This window comes from Rhipicephalus microplus, chromosome 3, assembly GCF_043290135.1.
Source record: "Rhipicephalus microplus isolate Deutch F79 chromosome 3, USDA_Rmic, whole genome shotgun sequence".
Taxonomy (NCBI): Eukaryota; Metazoa; Arthropoda; class Arachnida; order Ixodida; family Ixodidae; genus Rhipicephalus; species Rhipicephalus microplus.
In genome coordinates, this window is record NC_134702.1 from 96370405 (window position 1) to 96388842 (window position 18438).

Consider the following 18438-nt stretch of genomic DNA (forward strand, 5'->3'; position numbering starts at 1 on the left):
CTCAAAACGAGCAGTAAAAGACTCAAGCATGGTTGGAATATCGGCTAGTGAGCTGTGTGTTGAGGGACGCGGGGTAATGTCCTGATTTGTGTGCCGAGGAAATGCCGTGTCGATATCTAACTCAAGCGAATCAGAGCAGGATGTCGCGTTGACATGGCTGGGTGGGAAAGACATGCTAGAGGTGTTGGGTGGGTTGTGCGCAGGAGTTTGGGATGTAGTAGGAGTTGGGGTAGGTGGAGTGGCATGGCTTGTGGCGAGAGTACTTATCTGGGTCTCCAGCTTCGCGATGTGTTCTCGAAGGGCAGCGGCTTCAGCTCGGGCTGCTTGAGCTTCTGCTTTGGCTGCCGCTGCCTCCTCCCGAGACTTGGCCAGAGCGTCTTGCAGACTGGAAGTCACTGTTGATGATAGTGCGTTCTTGCAGGGCGAACGGGGAGGGCCCCAATCTTGTTTAAGCGGCTCGGTCCAGGCTTGCTTGGGTTGGCTGAGTTGGCTGGGCTGAGTGGGTCCCGCTGACAACTGGGGGAAGTTGTCCCCGTGTGGAACCGGTTCTTGTCGCTGCGTTTGAGGTTGCTTTGTCGTTTTGCGTGGCTGGTGAAGGTTGCGTCCTTTGCATGAACCAGTGCCGGTAAGATGAGGGCCCTCGCACAGAATGCACTTAGGCGTGCAAGGAGGTTCCTGGGGTGAGTGTTGGCTGCCACAGCGTGGGCAAAGATTAGTCTTGGGGCTTGGGCATACGTCGTGACGATGGCCCGGTAGTCTGCAGTTCGTACAAGCATCCGGACTTCCGCGGTATGGAGTACAGCGGTGAATGGCTCCCATGTATTTAATGGAATGTGGCACCTCATTGGCGTCGAAGGTGATGAGAATGGAGTGCGTCTTCCCCATTCGTCGGGCTGCGAGTATAGAGTATTCAGGATTCCGTTTGACCAGGTCTTCGTACAGCTGGGTTGGCGTCTCGTCGTCAAAGGCGTTTGAGATGACCCCTCTTGTAGCTCCTGGTGGGGGTGCCACGTAAGCCATGCAGGGGTAAGCATGGCCACCAATGGTGAGTGAAGTCAGCGTCTTTAGGAGCTCGGCTGCGGCGGAGTGTGTTGTAGCTGCCGTGAATGTATTATTAGTGGGGTGTATGCGCAGGCAGAAATCATCGGGCAGAGTGGTTTGAAGTGCGGCCTGCACTGCCTTCATGAGTCGAGGCGTTGGGACATCTAGGAGTCGCAGTTGACCTCGCGGACGAACAACGACGCGAATAGCGTTCGGTGGGAGTGGCGGCAGTTGCTTGCTGCGTTTTACAATGATGCGCGTCTCCTTGGTAGCAGGTGGTAGGTGGGTTGGCGTCTTGCCTCTTCCAGTTGCAGCTGCTTCGACGCGCATGGCGTTCGGGTTGGTCTCCTTGACGGTAGCGTTGGGTTGCGAAAGTGGTTTCTGTGAACAGGCTGGTCGAGACGCATAGGCTTTATAGAGAACTGGTGTCCAATTGCCTGCCTGGAGCTCTTCAGCGGAGATGGTGTGGCCCTCAACCGTTACTTCCATAATAACGGGAGGCGTTGCTGCCAGTGTCGACGAAGGAGCGGAGTCTCAGAGAGGCTTAGCTCGGATGCTCAGCGTCTCGGTTCATGAATTGTTGCACACAGAACGTCGGAGCTTGCCCGGAATGGGCGTCGTCTCTGTCTTCCTCAGACCCTTATGTCGCTGTTCGAACAGGCTAGTGACCGCAGGAAAGGTCTAGCTACAAATACACGGCAAATTTTACAATATCAGCAGGATAAACTGGTCATAAACGCACACTGCTGCACACACAGTTTACGTATGTCTGCCCACAAACATTCCAAATCTCTCGTGAATGAACTTTTCAAATAGCTTATTTCTTTGACAGAACTGAGAAAATGGCAACTGCGCGTTTGCAAATAATACGAGCCTCTCACTGTGCCCTTTCACTGGAATCAGGTTTCTTGATCCGCACTGAGGCGCAGAGAGGAGCTGACGCAGTAAATAAATTCGACCTTGAACGGGATTGAATGTGGTAGTGTGGCACGTTTTAAAGAGAACGACAAATTGCCAGGGCACTAGTGTTTAGCACCTACAGCCGCACGACTACGGCCCCAAAAGCTAATACGCCTGTAATCGCAACACTTTGAGCTGCCCACATAAGCGGCTGCTGTCGTACATCCCCGATACGTAAATACGAGAAGCCGTGTCGTAATAATACTTTGATATGACCAAAGTCAACCTGCCGACAAGCAAGCATTGTATATATCTGCTTTCTTGTATACTTATACAATCAATCTTAGTACGCTAACGAGTAGGCGAACACCAACCGCACAAACCGCAAACACGACAATCTCGTGCGAAAATAACTTCAAGTTCTACCCAATGCGCAAGTACATAGCATTTAATAGGAATGCACCGAGTGGGTGTACGTTTGTTATCAGCCCGGGTCCTTGCGAACACAGCAGTTGACGCAAAACAAGCCTTGTAATATGCCATGAAGAGCGTTCGACAGCATCGCAACCATCGCCGCAGATGTCATATACAGCTACGGCGCTCACCGCTCATAACAATCGTTACGTTCACAACAATCGTTACTTCTGAATCACTTGTGGTATCCCCTTGCAGAAACACGCGAAAAATATTACAGTTGCATCGAACGAAACACGATATTCAAGCGGAGAACTCGGGTCTTCTCAACGCTCGCTAGCAATGCGTCGAACGGCCCGGAAGGGAATTGGCCGCCGCCGCTTAATGTTGCCTGCTTGCAGCCTACCTTTGCGGTACTCTGAATTTATTTCCAATCACTCTAGTTCGTATACCCGACGTCAGCGCATCGAGCAGACGACCACCGTGTAACGCTCCGACGCGTTCACGCAATCATTGTGCTGGGGGGGGGGGGGGCGGGAGTGTTTACGTTTATAAGAAGGAAAAGAAAAGAAAAGTGAGCCCCGCAACTGTCTGCATCAGGGTGCGACACCTCAGCAGTAGCTCACAAGGGATGGGGGGAGGAGGGATTAAAAGGATAGGAATAAATGTGTAGAGAAAGAGAGATGAGGGAAGCCAGAGAGAGCGACGACAAATCGAGGGGATAGGAGAGATATGAAAGATGGAAACATGGTCACAGGAGTGCGAGGACGGGGCACCACTTGCGAGAGTTCTTGTCGACATCAGGAGATGGCGTAGAGCAAGTCCAGTCTGTCAGAGCTACACTGTCATCGGAGGTCGGCGTCAGGAGATGACGTAGGGCGAGCCCAGTCGGCCTGAGCTACGCTGACGCCGGAGATCTCGAGAGCACAACCGGTCAGCACGGAATCCAGCGAGCGAGTCCACTCATTGTGCTCGTCTATTCTACAGCATCAAAACCAGCGTTTCCAAATTATCCCGCAGAAACAGGCAGAAGACTACAAAATAACGCTGGTCAACAAAGCAACGCCGCTCGCGTGTTCGGGGGTTGGACTTGTTTGGGCACGTCATGCACACGTGACCTCTTTGTCGGATGCCTGAGAGGGTGGGAAGAGATTTGACTTGCGAAGGCTACGCGGAGGAGCGGCAAGGGCTCCGAGCCAGCGCCTCCTGTTCTACGTGGCTTTGTCCGAGCTCGCCTCCTCTCATCCTCATTTCACGCCGCTTCAAAAAACCTGTTTTCTCCGCTCGTTATGAACCAATTCAAAAAAATTTTGTGGCAAAATGTTCCTCATTGGACCCCCAACAACTTCCACTGTGTAACTAAGGTTTGGTGAGTGGCCCTTTAACAAAAATACCTGGTGTGTTGATTAAGTTGTCTTTATGCATAAAAACATGACGAATAAGGTCGTATAATTATAATTTTATAAAAATCACTCCATTGGATGGGTATAACTTTTTTTTGAACTTGTGTCCTCTGGCGTTTGGTGAGAACACTAGTTTGTTACGTATTCATGACGTACTTCCTGAAGTGTGGCAGCTTGGGCTAGTTGGTATGGCATGACGATAGTTATAGCGCGAGAACAAAACAACAACATAGTGTCTTTTGTGTCTTTCGTGTCCTTCTTGTCTCTGTGTCGTCGTTTTGTTCTCGCGCTATAACTATCGTCTTTCGTGTCCTTCTTTTCTCTGTGTCGTCGTTTTGTTCTCGCGCTATAACTATCGTCGTACTTCCTGAGGCCAGATCTGACGGAGTGTCCACTCTTACATTTTTTTTCGTTCTTTATAAAGACCTCGTAAAGTTTGAGGCCCACGGATGGCTTTATGCTCTCTCGTAGTAGAGTACCCAGTACTCAAAATCGTGAATCACTTTTCTAAACACTTCTTGCTCGTACTCAATTGTTTTTCTGGACGCGGCGTCATCAAGCGTGAGGCTCACGGGACGACTTAAGCACAGTACCAAATACTCGAAATCATTAGCCATTTTTAGGGGCGAGACTCCTTAAGCTCGGGGCCCTGCGTCAACGATGTATGTAGCTCTAGTAGCAGTCGTAGTAGTAGTAGGCAGCCACCTCCACGGCCGGACTAGAGGAGTGGCACGCGCGCACTCTTTTGAATGGAGGAGGAAACCCGCGCGCACGATGATCATAAATAAAAAGATAGATGTTTTTCATGAAATAACCTACACAGACGAGTATCGGTGACTTAATCTATAAAATTTGCCTTCAATTTGATGCTTACTAAAGAAACTAGTAAATGAAGGACGCGCTTTGAGCACTATCTGACCAGAAAACGTTGCCACGTTAAACTCGCTGGGCGTAACCTCCTTGGTTTCAGCAAGGTTTAGCGAGGGTTGGGCCGCAGTGCCACGAACTAGGGGCGGTGAAAGGTGCGAACTAGACACGAAGCGCTGGCCGCGCCCTATAGCCACACGAAAGTGCACTCACTCAGATGAGGTGTTTTCAAGACGGCTGCTTACACTGTCCAACAACTTCCACTGTCTAACTAAAATTGGTTATGGGGCCTGGAGCGCGGCCTTCTTTCTACATTGAAAGCAATTGAGAAAGCTGTCTAGAGGCATTTCACGAAAATCCCATAGTTGGTGACCTCTTTTGGATTGTTCTTGAAAAGTTGGAGTGATTGCCACTGCATCTTTTGAGTTATACAGCTCATGATGAGAACCTGATGGCTAGAGTATCGATATTTCATATTGTGATGAGAATATCTCTTTCTTTTTGTTTTTTTTTCTTTTTTTTGCAAGAAAACAAATCCGGAGCTTTCTGAAAAGGTAGAAAATGCGAAAAGGAAAGTGAAGTAGCTGTAACATTTTGCACTCTGTTCTGGATTGATAGCCGTCGCGAAGACTTGTCTGGTGAAGAGTGTGAAGCATGGGTACTGTTTTTTCGACAACGTCTTTTTTGTACCTATTACAGAATATGAATACTGTTATTAAATAATTTCTACATTCCAGTAAGTCAACTCGTTTGGGGCTTCTACAGATGTTTTTCGCCGCTTCTTGTCTGGGCAAGATGGCTCTGGTTAAAATTATAGCGGTCGTCATAAAAACTACCCGGAAAATGGTCATTCATGTATAGAGCCTTCCATACTTTAAGGTTAAACGTCATTAAAACAGCTAAATTATAGGCGGGACATCAATTCTCAGCACATTTCAATGGACAACGCATCCGGGTCAATCTTTTCAGGGTACCCAGTTCGTATCCATATAAGCAGTCCAAAAATGCGACACGAGAATGTCGACTGGGAGCACAATGAATGGTGAAGTTTGATAATAGTACAACAAGAAAGCCCCACCACGGTGGTCTAGTAACTAAGGTACTTGGCTGCAGACCCACAGGTCGCGGAATCAAATCCCGACTGCGGCGGCTGCATTTTCGATGGAGGCGAAAATGTGGTATGGGCCCGTGTGATCAGATTCGGGTGCACGTTAAAGAATCCCATGTGGTCTAAACTTCCGAAGCCCTCTGCTACGGCGCCTCGCATAATCATATGGTAGTTTGGGGACTTTAAACACCATATTCAACAAGAAAGCCGCCGCGAGCAACAGTGCGGCAGTCCACCACGGTACGCTATCGTAGCAGATTGTGCGCCGAGAGTATACCGCAAAATCTCACTGCAGCGCCTCTAGTTCTCGCTACCGCCGTTCGGCCTGCCCCCCCTCTGTTGGTGGACATACGAAGCTTTGAAACTGAGTTTATTCTAGTAACGTTGGTGCTAATCACAGCCTTCAAGGCACCTTTCGAAGTTATAGGACATTGGTAATTTTAATGACCAGATTGAAAACAAACACGGCACATCTTAGCTCTCACGTTCCACGTCTCGTGTTTTGCGCTTCTTACCATGCACAATGAACTATGAATCACGTTTGAGAAGTGCCACGAAGGCTTAAAGCTATTGGCACTATGGCAGACAAAGCAAGTTTGCAGTTTGAAAGTGCGCAAAGCCTTGTACCTAAACTCGTACTTGACAGATACTAAAAAAAAGACACTGCTGATTCGTGAGGCAATAAGCTCTTTCAATGAAGCCATTCGTTGGTCACCCAAAAGTGTGGCCAGCCCCTTTAATACGCGCCTTCAAATAATGGGGTCATCTCTCCTTTTAACTGGTCATATTTCTCTTTTCCTGTCGCCTGCGTTCAGCTCTGAAGCAAGACCGCAAGCGTCTGAAGGCTGAAAAGTTTGACCTGCTGAACCAGATGAAGGAACTCTACGGCACACTGGAAGACAAGGAGAAGGAACTGCGGGACTTCATTCGGAACTACGAACAGCGCATGCACGACAGCGACCACAGCCTCAAACAGGTGCGCGAACTATATACGTTGCTAATTAGCACTAGTTCATGGCGAGTAGTCTGTGCGGACCGTCTTTTAATCGGAGATATCGGGGATGTTTAAAGAAATTTATCAGCCTGAGATCAACGAATCTAGTGACAGTAGAGTCTGTTGTAGGGAACTTTCAGAGGGGACTGTTATCCTGACCGGGAGTACGACGTGAAAAAGAAAGGGTTAAACCCAACTTGTAATGCATTGACGAAGACAGGGGGTGGGACTCAACGCTTTCCTTCTGGTATCTTTAAACTTTAGGAGTATGTATGCACACTCAGATATAAGAACAAGAATGAACGTACAGAGTGCAGCAAAAGTTGCCAGGTCACTATTCAACGTATTCCTATGGCAGCGTGAACTGGTAACTTTTGCCAAATAACGAAGAGTCCTCTTCCCCCCCGCCCCTCCTCGAAAAGAGTTTCTGGCTACGCCCCTGAGTATGCAGGCGTAATCCACGCTGGGCCCCTTGTAACTCTCGATGACTGTCATTCAAGCTGTACCCGTTCCGCTTTCCCGAGTGCCCTCGTGCAACGCGGGAACCTCGCTTGATGCACGGCTGCGGCGTCTCATGCAGCTGGCGCAGGAGCGCGAGGAGTGTGACCGCGAGCGCTGGAACCTGCTGAAGCACGCCCGAGACGAGGCCGAGCGAAGCGTGGCGCTGCGAGCGCAGCTCGGCATCAAGGAGGCGCAGGTCAAGCAGCTCCAGGAACAACTGCAGCAGGTATGCCACGGGCTTACACCCTCCAGCATGTTTGAACAGCACATGGTTGGTGGGGCACTAAAACACGAAGACGTAGAACAGAGAGCACATGACGAGCGATACCTCGCGACTGAAGTACCTGCTCTGAAAAAAAAAAGAAACTAACCGAACAACAAAGCCTACCGTGGCAGACCTGTGCAAAAGTGAGAAAATTAAACATGTCACACAAAGTTAAACGTGCCAAGCAGATACGTGAACTCCGTCGCTGGTAACGATATCGGTCCATAACTAGCGCGAACCTCCCCCATTATTTTAGTGAGAAAAATTTCGATTACCTCACGACTTGATTTAAATATATGTCTAGAAAGTATCTCCGCATCTACTAACGCAGGTGAGTAGTGTGTTATGTATGCTTTCTCTAAACAAAGTGCTCTGTCACGTATTGGCGCTCTTCTTGTGCTCTCAAAGTCTTCATCTTTGAGCGCTGCATCAACAGCGCATATGCGTATATTCCAACTAGCCCGGCTTATAGTTCCACTGATGTATGTGCAAGCTGTCCGAGCTTTTCGTGTATATGTCGGCGTATATGTTATACTTCTAGATTCCATCTCAGTTTCTCGGTCGCTGTCGCTGCATTAGAATCTAATGTTAGCATTTCGCACACAGACATGCTTAAAAGTTTACAGTCTGCATTAGCGCATGATACTCATCAACTATGCTGACGTCTCGTTTATTAATATCACAAGCGACGTCTAAGGTGTGCTTGGCTTTTGGGAGTATTCCCATTCGGACACGAAACAAGACAAATACTTTGACTTGTAATTTTTCAGGTCTTTGTTTCTGAACGCATAAACACATCGATTTGTCTTAGTCACTCAGCGTGTGAGTGTGTGTGCACTATGGCTCATTCGGTTTCATTACTCAAAGTATATTTCAGTTTTGTGTATTTCAAACGTGCCGTTCATTCTGCAACAGCACCTTGGCTTAGCACTGAAGTAGGTGGGTAAATAGCGCTTAGGTAGAATTAGCATGCTCGACCGAGTTTTGCACAGAGCACATACCGTGCGTTCCGCACACCCAACCAAAGCAATGTAGACATTATAGCACCTTTACGAATCAAAAGCCACTACGAAGCGATACTTCAAAGATGATGACATGTACTCACTAAAATTATTGAGGTTGATCATTAGACTCCCTTGAACTTGGACTGCTGATCAAAACAACGAAATAACTCGATGCGTTTATAAATAAATCATGTCTGCAGGTTCAGGAAAAGTTGACTTACCTGTCCGACGTGGAGAGCCTGCAGGGTATCGCCGGAAGCAGCAACGGCTTCCAGCAAAGCACTATGTCTCGACGAAGCTGCCGCAGTCCTGCTCTTGGAAGCGAGCCGCCAATGGTCACGCTGGGATACGACTCCAGTCCCAGCCACCATGGTATGTGTACAAACCGCTTGTCTCTAAACAAAACCAGGTCTTGCGCAGATTAAGGCAAATTATACCACTCAATCGACTTTCCTTAATGCTAAGGAATACCAGTGCTGTCTACGCTGCCCATACCCGTCGCTTTTGGCCGCCTCTATGTCAAAGGGGCCCTGCGACACGTTTTATGGTATGACGTCACTGGTATGACGTCACTAAGTTATTTGCCTCATCAATCTACTCACGTAAATTCTGGGATCAGTCTAGTATGAGCGGAGTTGCAGGAACTGATAGCATGCTGTAAGCACTTTCTCTCTGATTTCGTTTCAGCGATCGCGCTGAAAGCTACACGAGAAAGGCGGGGGGGGGGGGGGGGGGGGTACGGCACGAGAAAGCAAAAAGCTACGTTGGTTTGCCACCGCACTTCATGATTTCGAGTGGTTACGTCTCTTGTTTTCTCAGCTTATACGCAGCTCTCTTTTAGTATGATCACGAACGCGCTGCTGTAATGCCGTGGTGCGATTCTCGGGCGCAGAGCGCGCGCGTGCATCGTGGCACACCGTATAGCTGCGGCGGCAGCTATGCAAGCTGTGTTGCGGAAGTCATCCAATGACCTTGTCCATGTGCCTTTCGGTATACGACGCAGTTGCTTGTCGGTGCATGACGTCGTTTGTCGAGGACTGAGTGAGACATTTCTGGCCAACTTTGAAATATAGCTGTAAACTACGTGCCATGTCCTGAGGTATGATTGGGTTACATGTTTGCTGGAGCCTGTAGACTATCAATCGGCAGCATTGTGTCACCATGCTTGAATAGGGTTCAGGACCCTATATATTTAACTGCTCAAAAGACCAGCCGAGAATCCACTCAGGCACAGTGACGAGTATGAGTACTGTTTGCTGTAGGGGGGGTCTGCCTTTGCACGAGTTGCCGGCAACATCTCCACCATATAAAATGCGGTAAAATGGTAACTACAGTTTGAATTAGTGGCAGCAATATCTGTGTAACAAAAAAAATCATGGCGTGTCCGCAAAGTGGATGATGATGAGTGGGCGAAGAAGTGGAATCATTCGGTATTACATTAAGTCAACCGTGACAGTGACCGCTCACGCATGTAAATGAGTGTCAAGTAGTGTACAGTTATACACATTATTTATTGGTCATAGCTCGTATGTTGTGTTCAGTTGTTGATTTCGTTCTCCCTTCGTTTATACTGTTTTGTAGTATGGGATATAGCCTAAAGTTGGCAAAGTCGAGGTCTGAGCACGTTCCCCTGGTGATTGTTCGTTGTTTGTAGTCATATGAAATGCCGATAGCTATAGCGCGAAAACAGAACGACAAAGAGACAAGAAGGAGACGAACGCTTTGTCGTCGTTCTGTTCTCGCGCTATAACGGACGTCATCCCATGCCACCTCGCCCAAACCACCACGCTTCTATATGAAGTGCATCGCGTAGAGTATCTTGAGACGCTGTATGCTGCACAAGCCAGTTTTTGTGATCATCATCGTCATCAACGTCATCGTCATAGCGTATAGTGAGTACCTTGCATGTGCTGTGCCGTGATGGAGGAAAGAGCGCGATCTAGAACGCACTTTTCTTTAATCGTCATCGGCGTCATCATCAGCAGCAGCTACGGCACACAATGCCAACGCCAACAGACAAGCCTCGATTTTAAGGTGTTTCGTCCCGATAACTCTCACGTGTGCATTTCAACATTCACGCTCCAACTCAGCATCATAGAGAGAAACCACGGGAGATACCAAACCACCTCTGCCCTGGAGATCCGATCTCCTAGCGGAACCAATAATGTTACTTGCACTTCAACTTTTGGGTTTCCAGTGTTTGATACCTACTCTTGGTTAATCTGATAGCACTTACACGGGAGCTGGTCGAGGCTTAAGCGGTAAAGAAAACGGATGGATGTGTGAGCAATTGGACAAATTATTGATTGATATATGAGGTTTAACGTCCCAAAACCACCATATGATTATAAGAGACACCGTAGTGGCCACCTGAGGTTCTTTAACGTGCACTCAAATCTGAGCGCACGGGCCTACAGCCTTTGTGCCTTCATCGTAACTGCAGCCACCGCAGCCGGGATTTGATCCCGTGACCTGCGGGTAAGCAGCCGAGTACCTTAGCCATAAGACCACCACGGCGGGGCACGTTAGCAATCCGTCAGATGTACTTGCTAACTCCGAAGCGCAATACCTATAGGAGCAAAATTGTGATGGCAGCGCTTCAATCATTAAGATCGTCGGCTGCTCCCGCACGTTTTCACTCGCACGCATAACATCCTATGTGCATATGGCAATGTTATCGATTTAAATGTAAACGGAACATCACAACGACGACGATGGCAGAAATGCTCCTGCAGTGTTTCCATATAATTACAATTGTATTAAATAAAACTTGTTTTAAAATGGCATTCCACCTACCTTCCATTTGCAGCGGCAAGTAGCGGTGGCAGCGGGGTGATGGACAGCCCCAAGAAGTCGCCGGTGTCGGCGGCCTCGGCTTCGGCGCTGCCTGGCCTCTCGCGTTCTGCAGAGGAGATATACCAGAGCAGCGGGTCGTCGGACGCGAGCGCGCCCCGGGGAGCCCCTGGAAAGCCCAAGAAGCGCCGGGACGGCCGCTCACCCTGGGGTTCCATCTCCAGGGTGTTCCTCAGGGCGCGCCAGAGGAAAGCACTAGAACCGGCCCTGTACGGCACCACCACGGGTAAGCAACTGCGTATATGTTTGTTTGTTTCTTCCTTTCTTTGTCTGACGTTTCTAGAGATGATGGCCGATGGCGAACTTCACTACTAAGCGCGCCTCTTAGCAGTATTAGGCATAAATTTCCATCACAGTCCACTACCGTTAGCCCTTCGGAAACAGCGAGATTCGGTCGAATTATCCGAGAGGTCGAATTAAACAACGGTGGTGATATAGGAACATTTATTGATATCTTATCACTTGAGGCTCCATTATGTACCCTCTTTCTCGTTCTTGAAGCACGACTTAACCGGCATGTGGTGACAAGCGATGGAATGCATGCTCCAACCAGGCCTTTTAGCAAGAACATTTTCTAAGGAGAGAGAGAAGGGGTCGCTTGTTGAAGGCATGAACTATTTGAGAAAAATACCAATTTTCATTGCTTATTTCCGGTAAAACACCTCCCTCCATCCGAAAATCAGAAGGTGGCGGAGGACGGGTTTATATGGCATTCCCCATGGCTGCGAGCCTTATTAAACAGTTGCTGTCTCAGCGCTGAACAGAGAAAGAAAATGAATGAATGAATGAATGAATGAATGAATGAATGAATGAATGAATGAATGAATGAATGAATGAATGAATGAATGAGACCTTTATTAAAGGAAAGGACGACTCCTGGCCGCTGTAGGGGACGAGGTGTAAAAGGGATAAGGGGCATAAAGGGTGAGGAGCAGCTTCGTGTCACGCCTTCGCACGGGTCAGCCGACCTCTCCTACACTTCTTGAAACAGGCCACTTTGACTACCGTAATAACTAGAGCTTTCCGTGCTTCATTGTCTGACTTTAATAAATTCCGTAGTGCGGTCATGTCGGCTTGCAGAAGATGTAGAAGGCGCCGCCTGCCTTTTGAGAATGCCGCGCATGTCCAAATCAGGTGTTCTAAACCTGCCCGGCATAGCGCCTGACAATGTGTGCATCGCGTAGAAATATTTTTACTTAACAGTCGGTTAGCTTGCTGCCATTTGTCTAGTATGTGGGGTTGGCCATTACTTTGTTTTGAAAATTTCTTGTTGACGTGTGAACCCACCTTTGCAATTTGGCATGCACGCCGGTGTGGCTTCCAACAGTCTATTTTTGCTGTCCTATTTCATTTTAGTTCAATTTTAATGCATCAGTGCTCGGCTAGGAGAGCCTGCTGTCTATATCTGAAAATAGGGATTCTGGTATTCTAAGGCTGGCGTGGAACTGGGGTGTGGGGAATTTTATATGTGGTCAAACCCACGCGCTTGAACGGACAAAATGAGCGGCTGCGTTTCCCCCGTCCGTGCCAGTGTGCCCTGGTGTCCAGAGAATCTCAACATTTATTCCAATGTCTTGAAATTCTTTTTTTTCCTAGTGCCGTTGGCTACAGCGTCTCCAGTGGTTGGCGCTGTCAGTTCAGTTACAGCCTCGTACGAATCTGTAAGGATGTGATAGTGAACTCTTTGCTCTGTCTGGATTGTTCCTGAATGCCTCAGATGTTTAGTATTCATTATTCTGAGTAGTGTTGTAGCAAAAAGGTGACACACCGATTGTTTTTTTTCTTTTTTTTCCGAGACTTATATAGCACAAGTTGACAATCCCATATCCTATCCGGCCCCCTCTCCAAATTAGGAAACTGGCCCATACCCTCCCCCCCCCCCCGTCTCTCTTGCGAAACATTTGCTGCCGACGCCCCTGTTCCTATAATAATGCTCATTATCTGTTTTAGAGTCTGCCGTCATAATTATAAAAAAAACAAATATAAGTTTCAGCAGTAACATTACTGCGTGTTGATTTTGTCGGTCTGCAGGCCCGGAGTCGTCGCCCCAGCACCACGGCCACCACCTGCAGCTGCAGCAGCAGCGGCAGAGGTGCTCGTGGTCCCCGCAGGGCGGCGCTGGTCCCAGCCTGGGCGGTCCTCCGCTGCTGACGCAAGAGGAGGCGGCCGAGAAGCTGCGCCTGCTAGAAGAGGCCCAGGGGACGCCCATGGAGCGGTGGAAGGCGCCCACCGTGCTCGCCTGGCTCGAGCTGGCGCTCGCCATGCCCCAGTACGGGCCAATGTGCGCCGAGAACGTCAAGAGCGGCAAGGTGGGTGCGCATGCGCGGTGTGAACGAGGCGATACCGAGTGCGAGCGAATAGGAGTGCATAGGTCGGCAAAAATAAAAAAATGTAGAGCTCACTTAGACTCACCCAAGGAGGAGGAGGGAGGAGGTAAGTTTATTTACAGAATGGCAGATAGGTCGGCCTGAGCGATAGCTTGCTCTAGCCTGCTACTCGACACTGGGGGAAGGGAAAGGGGAAAAGAAATATTAATGGATGACGATGGTGAGATAGAGAGGTGAGTATGTAGTGTTCTTTCTAGCTTAGACACATTTTATAGCCGCGCACTTAGTCCAGTTGTTTCTAAAAAGGTAATAACTGCTCTTCTGACCGCAGTTGCACTGTTGGTGTCTGGCCAAGGGCCCAACATGATCTCATCAGTTAATGACCTACTGCGATATAGTTCAGTAGAAGAAATCAGTGTTTGTCGTTCACGTGCGTATGCTGGGCAGACACAAAATATGTGCTCAAGTGTTTCTGGCACATCACAGTGTTCACAATTAGGACCGGTGTCACTGAGACCGATGATATGTGCGTAACGTCTGGTGTACGCTACACCAAGACGAATGCGGTGGATAATACTTGTGAGTTGCCGTTTAAATTTAGGAGGCATGCGGAACCTCATTTCCGGGTCCCATTTGTGAAGTCGCTGATGTCGCCGTTCCGGTTTGGTCCAGTGCTGAAGTGTGTAGCTGCGCATCACGCAGCGAAGCAGGGCGTTCATGTCGGCTCGTGAAAACGCAATGCGTACTTCAGGGGCACTGCTTAAGGCATTTTTAGCTTCAGCGTCTGCCTCTTCGTTTCCCATCACGCCGCAATGAGCGGGAATCCACTGGAAAGTTATAAGGTGGCCATTTGTTGAAGCAACCTGAATAAGTTTTGTGATTTCTATTGCCAAGCTGTAATACGGACCTTGCTTCATGATGCAATCAATGGTTTGCAAAGCGGGTTTGGCATCACAGAAAATCGTCCAGGCTCGAGGTCGCTCTCCGGAAATAAATCTTAATGCCTCCCGGATAGCTCTGCGGCAGTTGATGTGGTTTTATGGTCCACTTTGAATTGTCGAGCGATATACATGTCTGGGATGACAAAGGCTGCGGCGGAAATGTTTAGCGGGGTGGATCCGTCGGTGTACACGTGCAGAGAATCACTGTACGTTGTATAAATGTGATATAGGTTCAGTTGTCTGAGGCTAACAGAAGAAATGAGCGACTTCTTCGTAATTCCAGGTATCGTAAAAGAGATAGGTGGTTTAGGCAGGACCCATGGAGGCACTGCAGGGGCATTTGGCGGAGAAAACCTTGACCACAACACGTGCAATCGGGCGGCAACAACAGAGCAGGCAACACAGGCAACAACAGAGCAGGCAACAACAGAGCAAAATGCAGGCAACAACAGAGCAAAATCAAACATGGTCGGCATCCAACTGCTATAGTTGAAAGTAGCTTTTTTTTTAATTTTTTAAAGGAAGATTTCGCCAGTGCTATTCTGTCATCAAACAAGTAATAAGTTGATCTAGTAAAGAACAAGCTATATAGAAATGATAAAAGATCCGTATACATAAGTCCATTCATTCATTCATTCACTGTTTATTCAGGCGGAAATGTCGGCCCGTGTGCTCAGATTTGGGTGCACGATAAAAAATCCCAGGTGGTCGAAATTTCTGGAGCCCTTCACTACGGCGTCTCTCATAATCATATGGTGGTTTGGGGACGTTAAACCCCACATATCAATCAATGAGCCGTTTATTCAGACAAAAAACAAAGATTGCCTAGGTTGAAGGGACTAAAGGCAGATTACCTTTGCCTGACTAAGGTCCCTCCACCCATATATTTGCTCAGGTGAACTAGAACAAAGATACAAATTTTATTCTTTTTTGAGTGAGATAGACAAAATTCAAATTCAAAAAGTATAGCAGAAGTCCAAACATACAATTTAAAATAACGCATTACAGTCATCACCAATTTGCAGTTAACAGTCATCCCCGTAAAAGTCCCTAGCGTCGAGACTACTCATTCAATCCGAAATCGAATGTGAATTCATTTGACGGAAAATGGCAATTTCGCCAAATGACATTAGTTTTCCCATGCGCCAGCAAAAAAAATGATTTTACAATCGAGTGACATTCGCTGTAAATGACGTTATATTCGCCGTGCCTCAGGGATATGAGTCTCGGTGAGTCGACTCACGAGCGAGTTTGCCGAGCTTTGCAGAAGGGTGGTAGGAGCGTGCCACTACATTAAATCCCAACCATATAAAAGGTACACTGAGTCAACCGCATGCACTCTCTCAGTCTAACCAGTCACATCACTGTTTGATGCGCACATTTTAACACGTGTGTTATGCCGTGGTCCACCAAGGCTTCACTGACGCATTTCCGTGACGGATATGACGTTGCAAAATATACACGAACAGTTAGCAAAGAAAGAACTTTCACCACCAGGACTCGAACCTACGATCTCTCCGTCCTCAGCGCGCAGCGCGAAACGACTAAGCTGTGGCCGTACCCTTATCTGAGTGCAAACAGAGAGCTCTTTGTATAGACCATTTATCGTCGGTGGTACTCAGATATTCCCGTTTTTAGCGTGTTTTTGTTCTAACTGGCGAGATGGCGTGACAAGCGCACGAGTGGGCTTTAAAGGCCGCAGCTACGCGCGTTGCAGTGCGTCGCGCTTATTTCTTGGTGGTGGTGGTTTGTGCGTTATATTCTGGCGTTGAAATCCCATAGTGCACGAAGGTCACGTTGCTCGCTGCAGTGGCCACATTTGCGAAAAGAGCGCACTGCTGAGATTGTGGCAGTTGTTAGTTCGCGCTCGCCTGCGTACTCAAATTTAGGTGCAGATTAACGAACCCTAGGGGGTCGAAACTCATGGTGCCCTTCGCGAGAGCGTCTCTCTTAATCATATTGTGGTTTTTAGACGTGTGGTTGATGTTACGAAGGCAAAATTTCGCGAAATAAATTTTTCATTTGACAGTCAGCGCCCATTCTGTGTTGTTCGTCCTTTTGTCTTTTTTTTTTCGCTTCACACTTTTCGTTAATATGCATATATACCTACTAGGTCAGTCTACCACCATTTTTGATTACCATAGCACCGAAAGCACTTCCTCTACCCCCCGGAAAGAGCCGTGGTCCAAGGTAGATCGTTATGAAAAGCATGTCAACGCTTCATTAGGGTGTTTTAAAATAGTGTACGCAAAAGTTCTGTTTTAGTGTTTTGCGCCACTGCGCATGCAGGGTAGGCTAGCCTCTTGTGGTCTCACGCTAAGTGATGATAGCTAGCCACCGCAACGAGCGACTCCTTGACCCGATGACGAACAATTAGCAAACGACCGCAACGAACGCTAACTTAGCGAACGCTAGTCTGTTTTCACCAACGAACGCTAACTTAGCGAAGCCCCCTGTTTTAACTACCGCATTCATTGAGGTTTCTTTTTTTTTTCTCAAACGAGCAACCTAGAGGGTTGCTAGGGTTGCTGTGTGACTTCGCCTTCCGCCCCTTCTCTTAATGAAGCACTCTGGTAATGCATATACAGTCAACTACAACATATGTTTGTGTTCACTATACACGCGCCTATGCGCAATTTTCCTAGAGTGTCACGCCACCCTGCGGCTACTGGCGGAATTTTTTCAAAGAATATCGGTCGGCGGGGCGGTGGCGCTCCTGGTTGCATTTGCTTAGAGTTACTATATATGCTACCTTCAGGTAGCAGAGTTGCGCTTAGGTACGCCATCTTGGGTTCAAATGTTTTGCGGGAAAGCCACTCACCACCCGCGTAGGAGCAACGCTCGCGCTTCAGAGTGCTACATAGTCTCTCAATATTGAGGCATTATGGTACTAGCGTTGCTTTATTTATTTTTTCTCCTTTTTTAATTGTTTTTTAAAGTATGAATGAAACTCGGTTGCTCCGGTCACACCTAGAAGCCTTGATTTGATGCTTACGTTCTTGGTATGTAATAATAAAACAAAGTGCGTAGCCCGCTGAATCAGTGAGATACATATTTATGGTTGGTTACACTAGCTTCGCCTTTTCCGCTGTTTTTCCCATTTACAAACATGAAGTTATTTTTGCACTTTTTAACGGAATCGAACCTGTTAGGGATGAAATTTTTTTATCATGTTGGACTCATTCGTTAACTGGGTGAGGGAGCCAGGTGTAGTTGTATCGCTTTCAACTGAATCGAGCTGAACAGCGATCGAAAGTGCCCATGCGACGCCCATATTGCACACGGCTCTCTATTGCGCTCGCATTACAATCACGGCTCACGACAGCTGATGTGAAGCAACAGCCGATGTCAACCACGCTTGATCTGCCCGGAATCATCGTAGCGTTGGCTTCTCCGCAGTGCATTTGAACCACTTATGACGACGTGATGGCGCTCGGCGAATAGGGGCGCTGAAGTCCTGTAGGCGGAGCGAGCGGCGCCCAGAAAACAGTAGCGCAACTCTGCTACCTAAAGGTAGCATATACAGTAACTCTACATTTGCTTTGTGTTCTTCGAGTCGTAATTGCGGCCGAGAAATGCCTGTATTTAAAGGCTTCAAAAGCAATGGCATGTGCTGCGTGCCGCAGTGTACAAACAGGGCGTCGATGACAGTCAGCCTAAATTCCTTCCCAATGGATGAAGCGAGAAAAAAGCAATGGATAGCGAAGTTGAAAATTGGCGATTCGGTCACATCACTGATGGTGTGCAGCGCGCACTTTATCAGCACCGACTACTTCTGCAGCAACGTAGGTAAGAAAACGAGAATCTCTGATTTTTGCTT

The 18438-nt window shown here is 48.1% G+C and overlaps 1 protein-coding gene across 6 annotated transcripts in view; it reads left to right on the forward strand.

Annotated features, from left to right (window-relative positions):
• The window catches only part of LOC119172198 (kazrin), a 262749-nt gene that overhangs the window by 188634 nt on the left and 55677 nt on the right, over nt 1–18438 (forward strand). For all 6 annotated transcript variants that reach the window (XR_012894322.1, XR_012894323.1, XM_075890024.1 and 3 more), the window contains exons 5-9: nt 6549–6709; nt 7308–7454; nt 8698–8869; nt 11307–11576; nt 13382–13659. Coding sequence is in view for 4 of the 6 variants with exons in the window: in XM_075890024.1 (XP_075746139.1) it covers nt 6549–6709; nt 7308–7454; nt 8698–8869; nt 11307–11576; nt 13382–13659 (1028 nt within the window). In the remaining 2 variants the exon portion in view is untranslated. The remainder of the gene's footprint in view (nt 1–6548; nt 6710–7307; nt 7455–8697; nt 8870–11306; nt 11577–13381; nt 13660–18438) is intronic.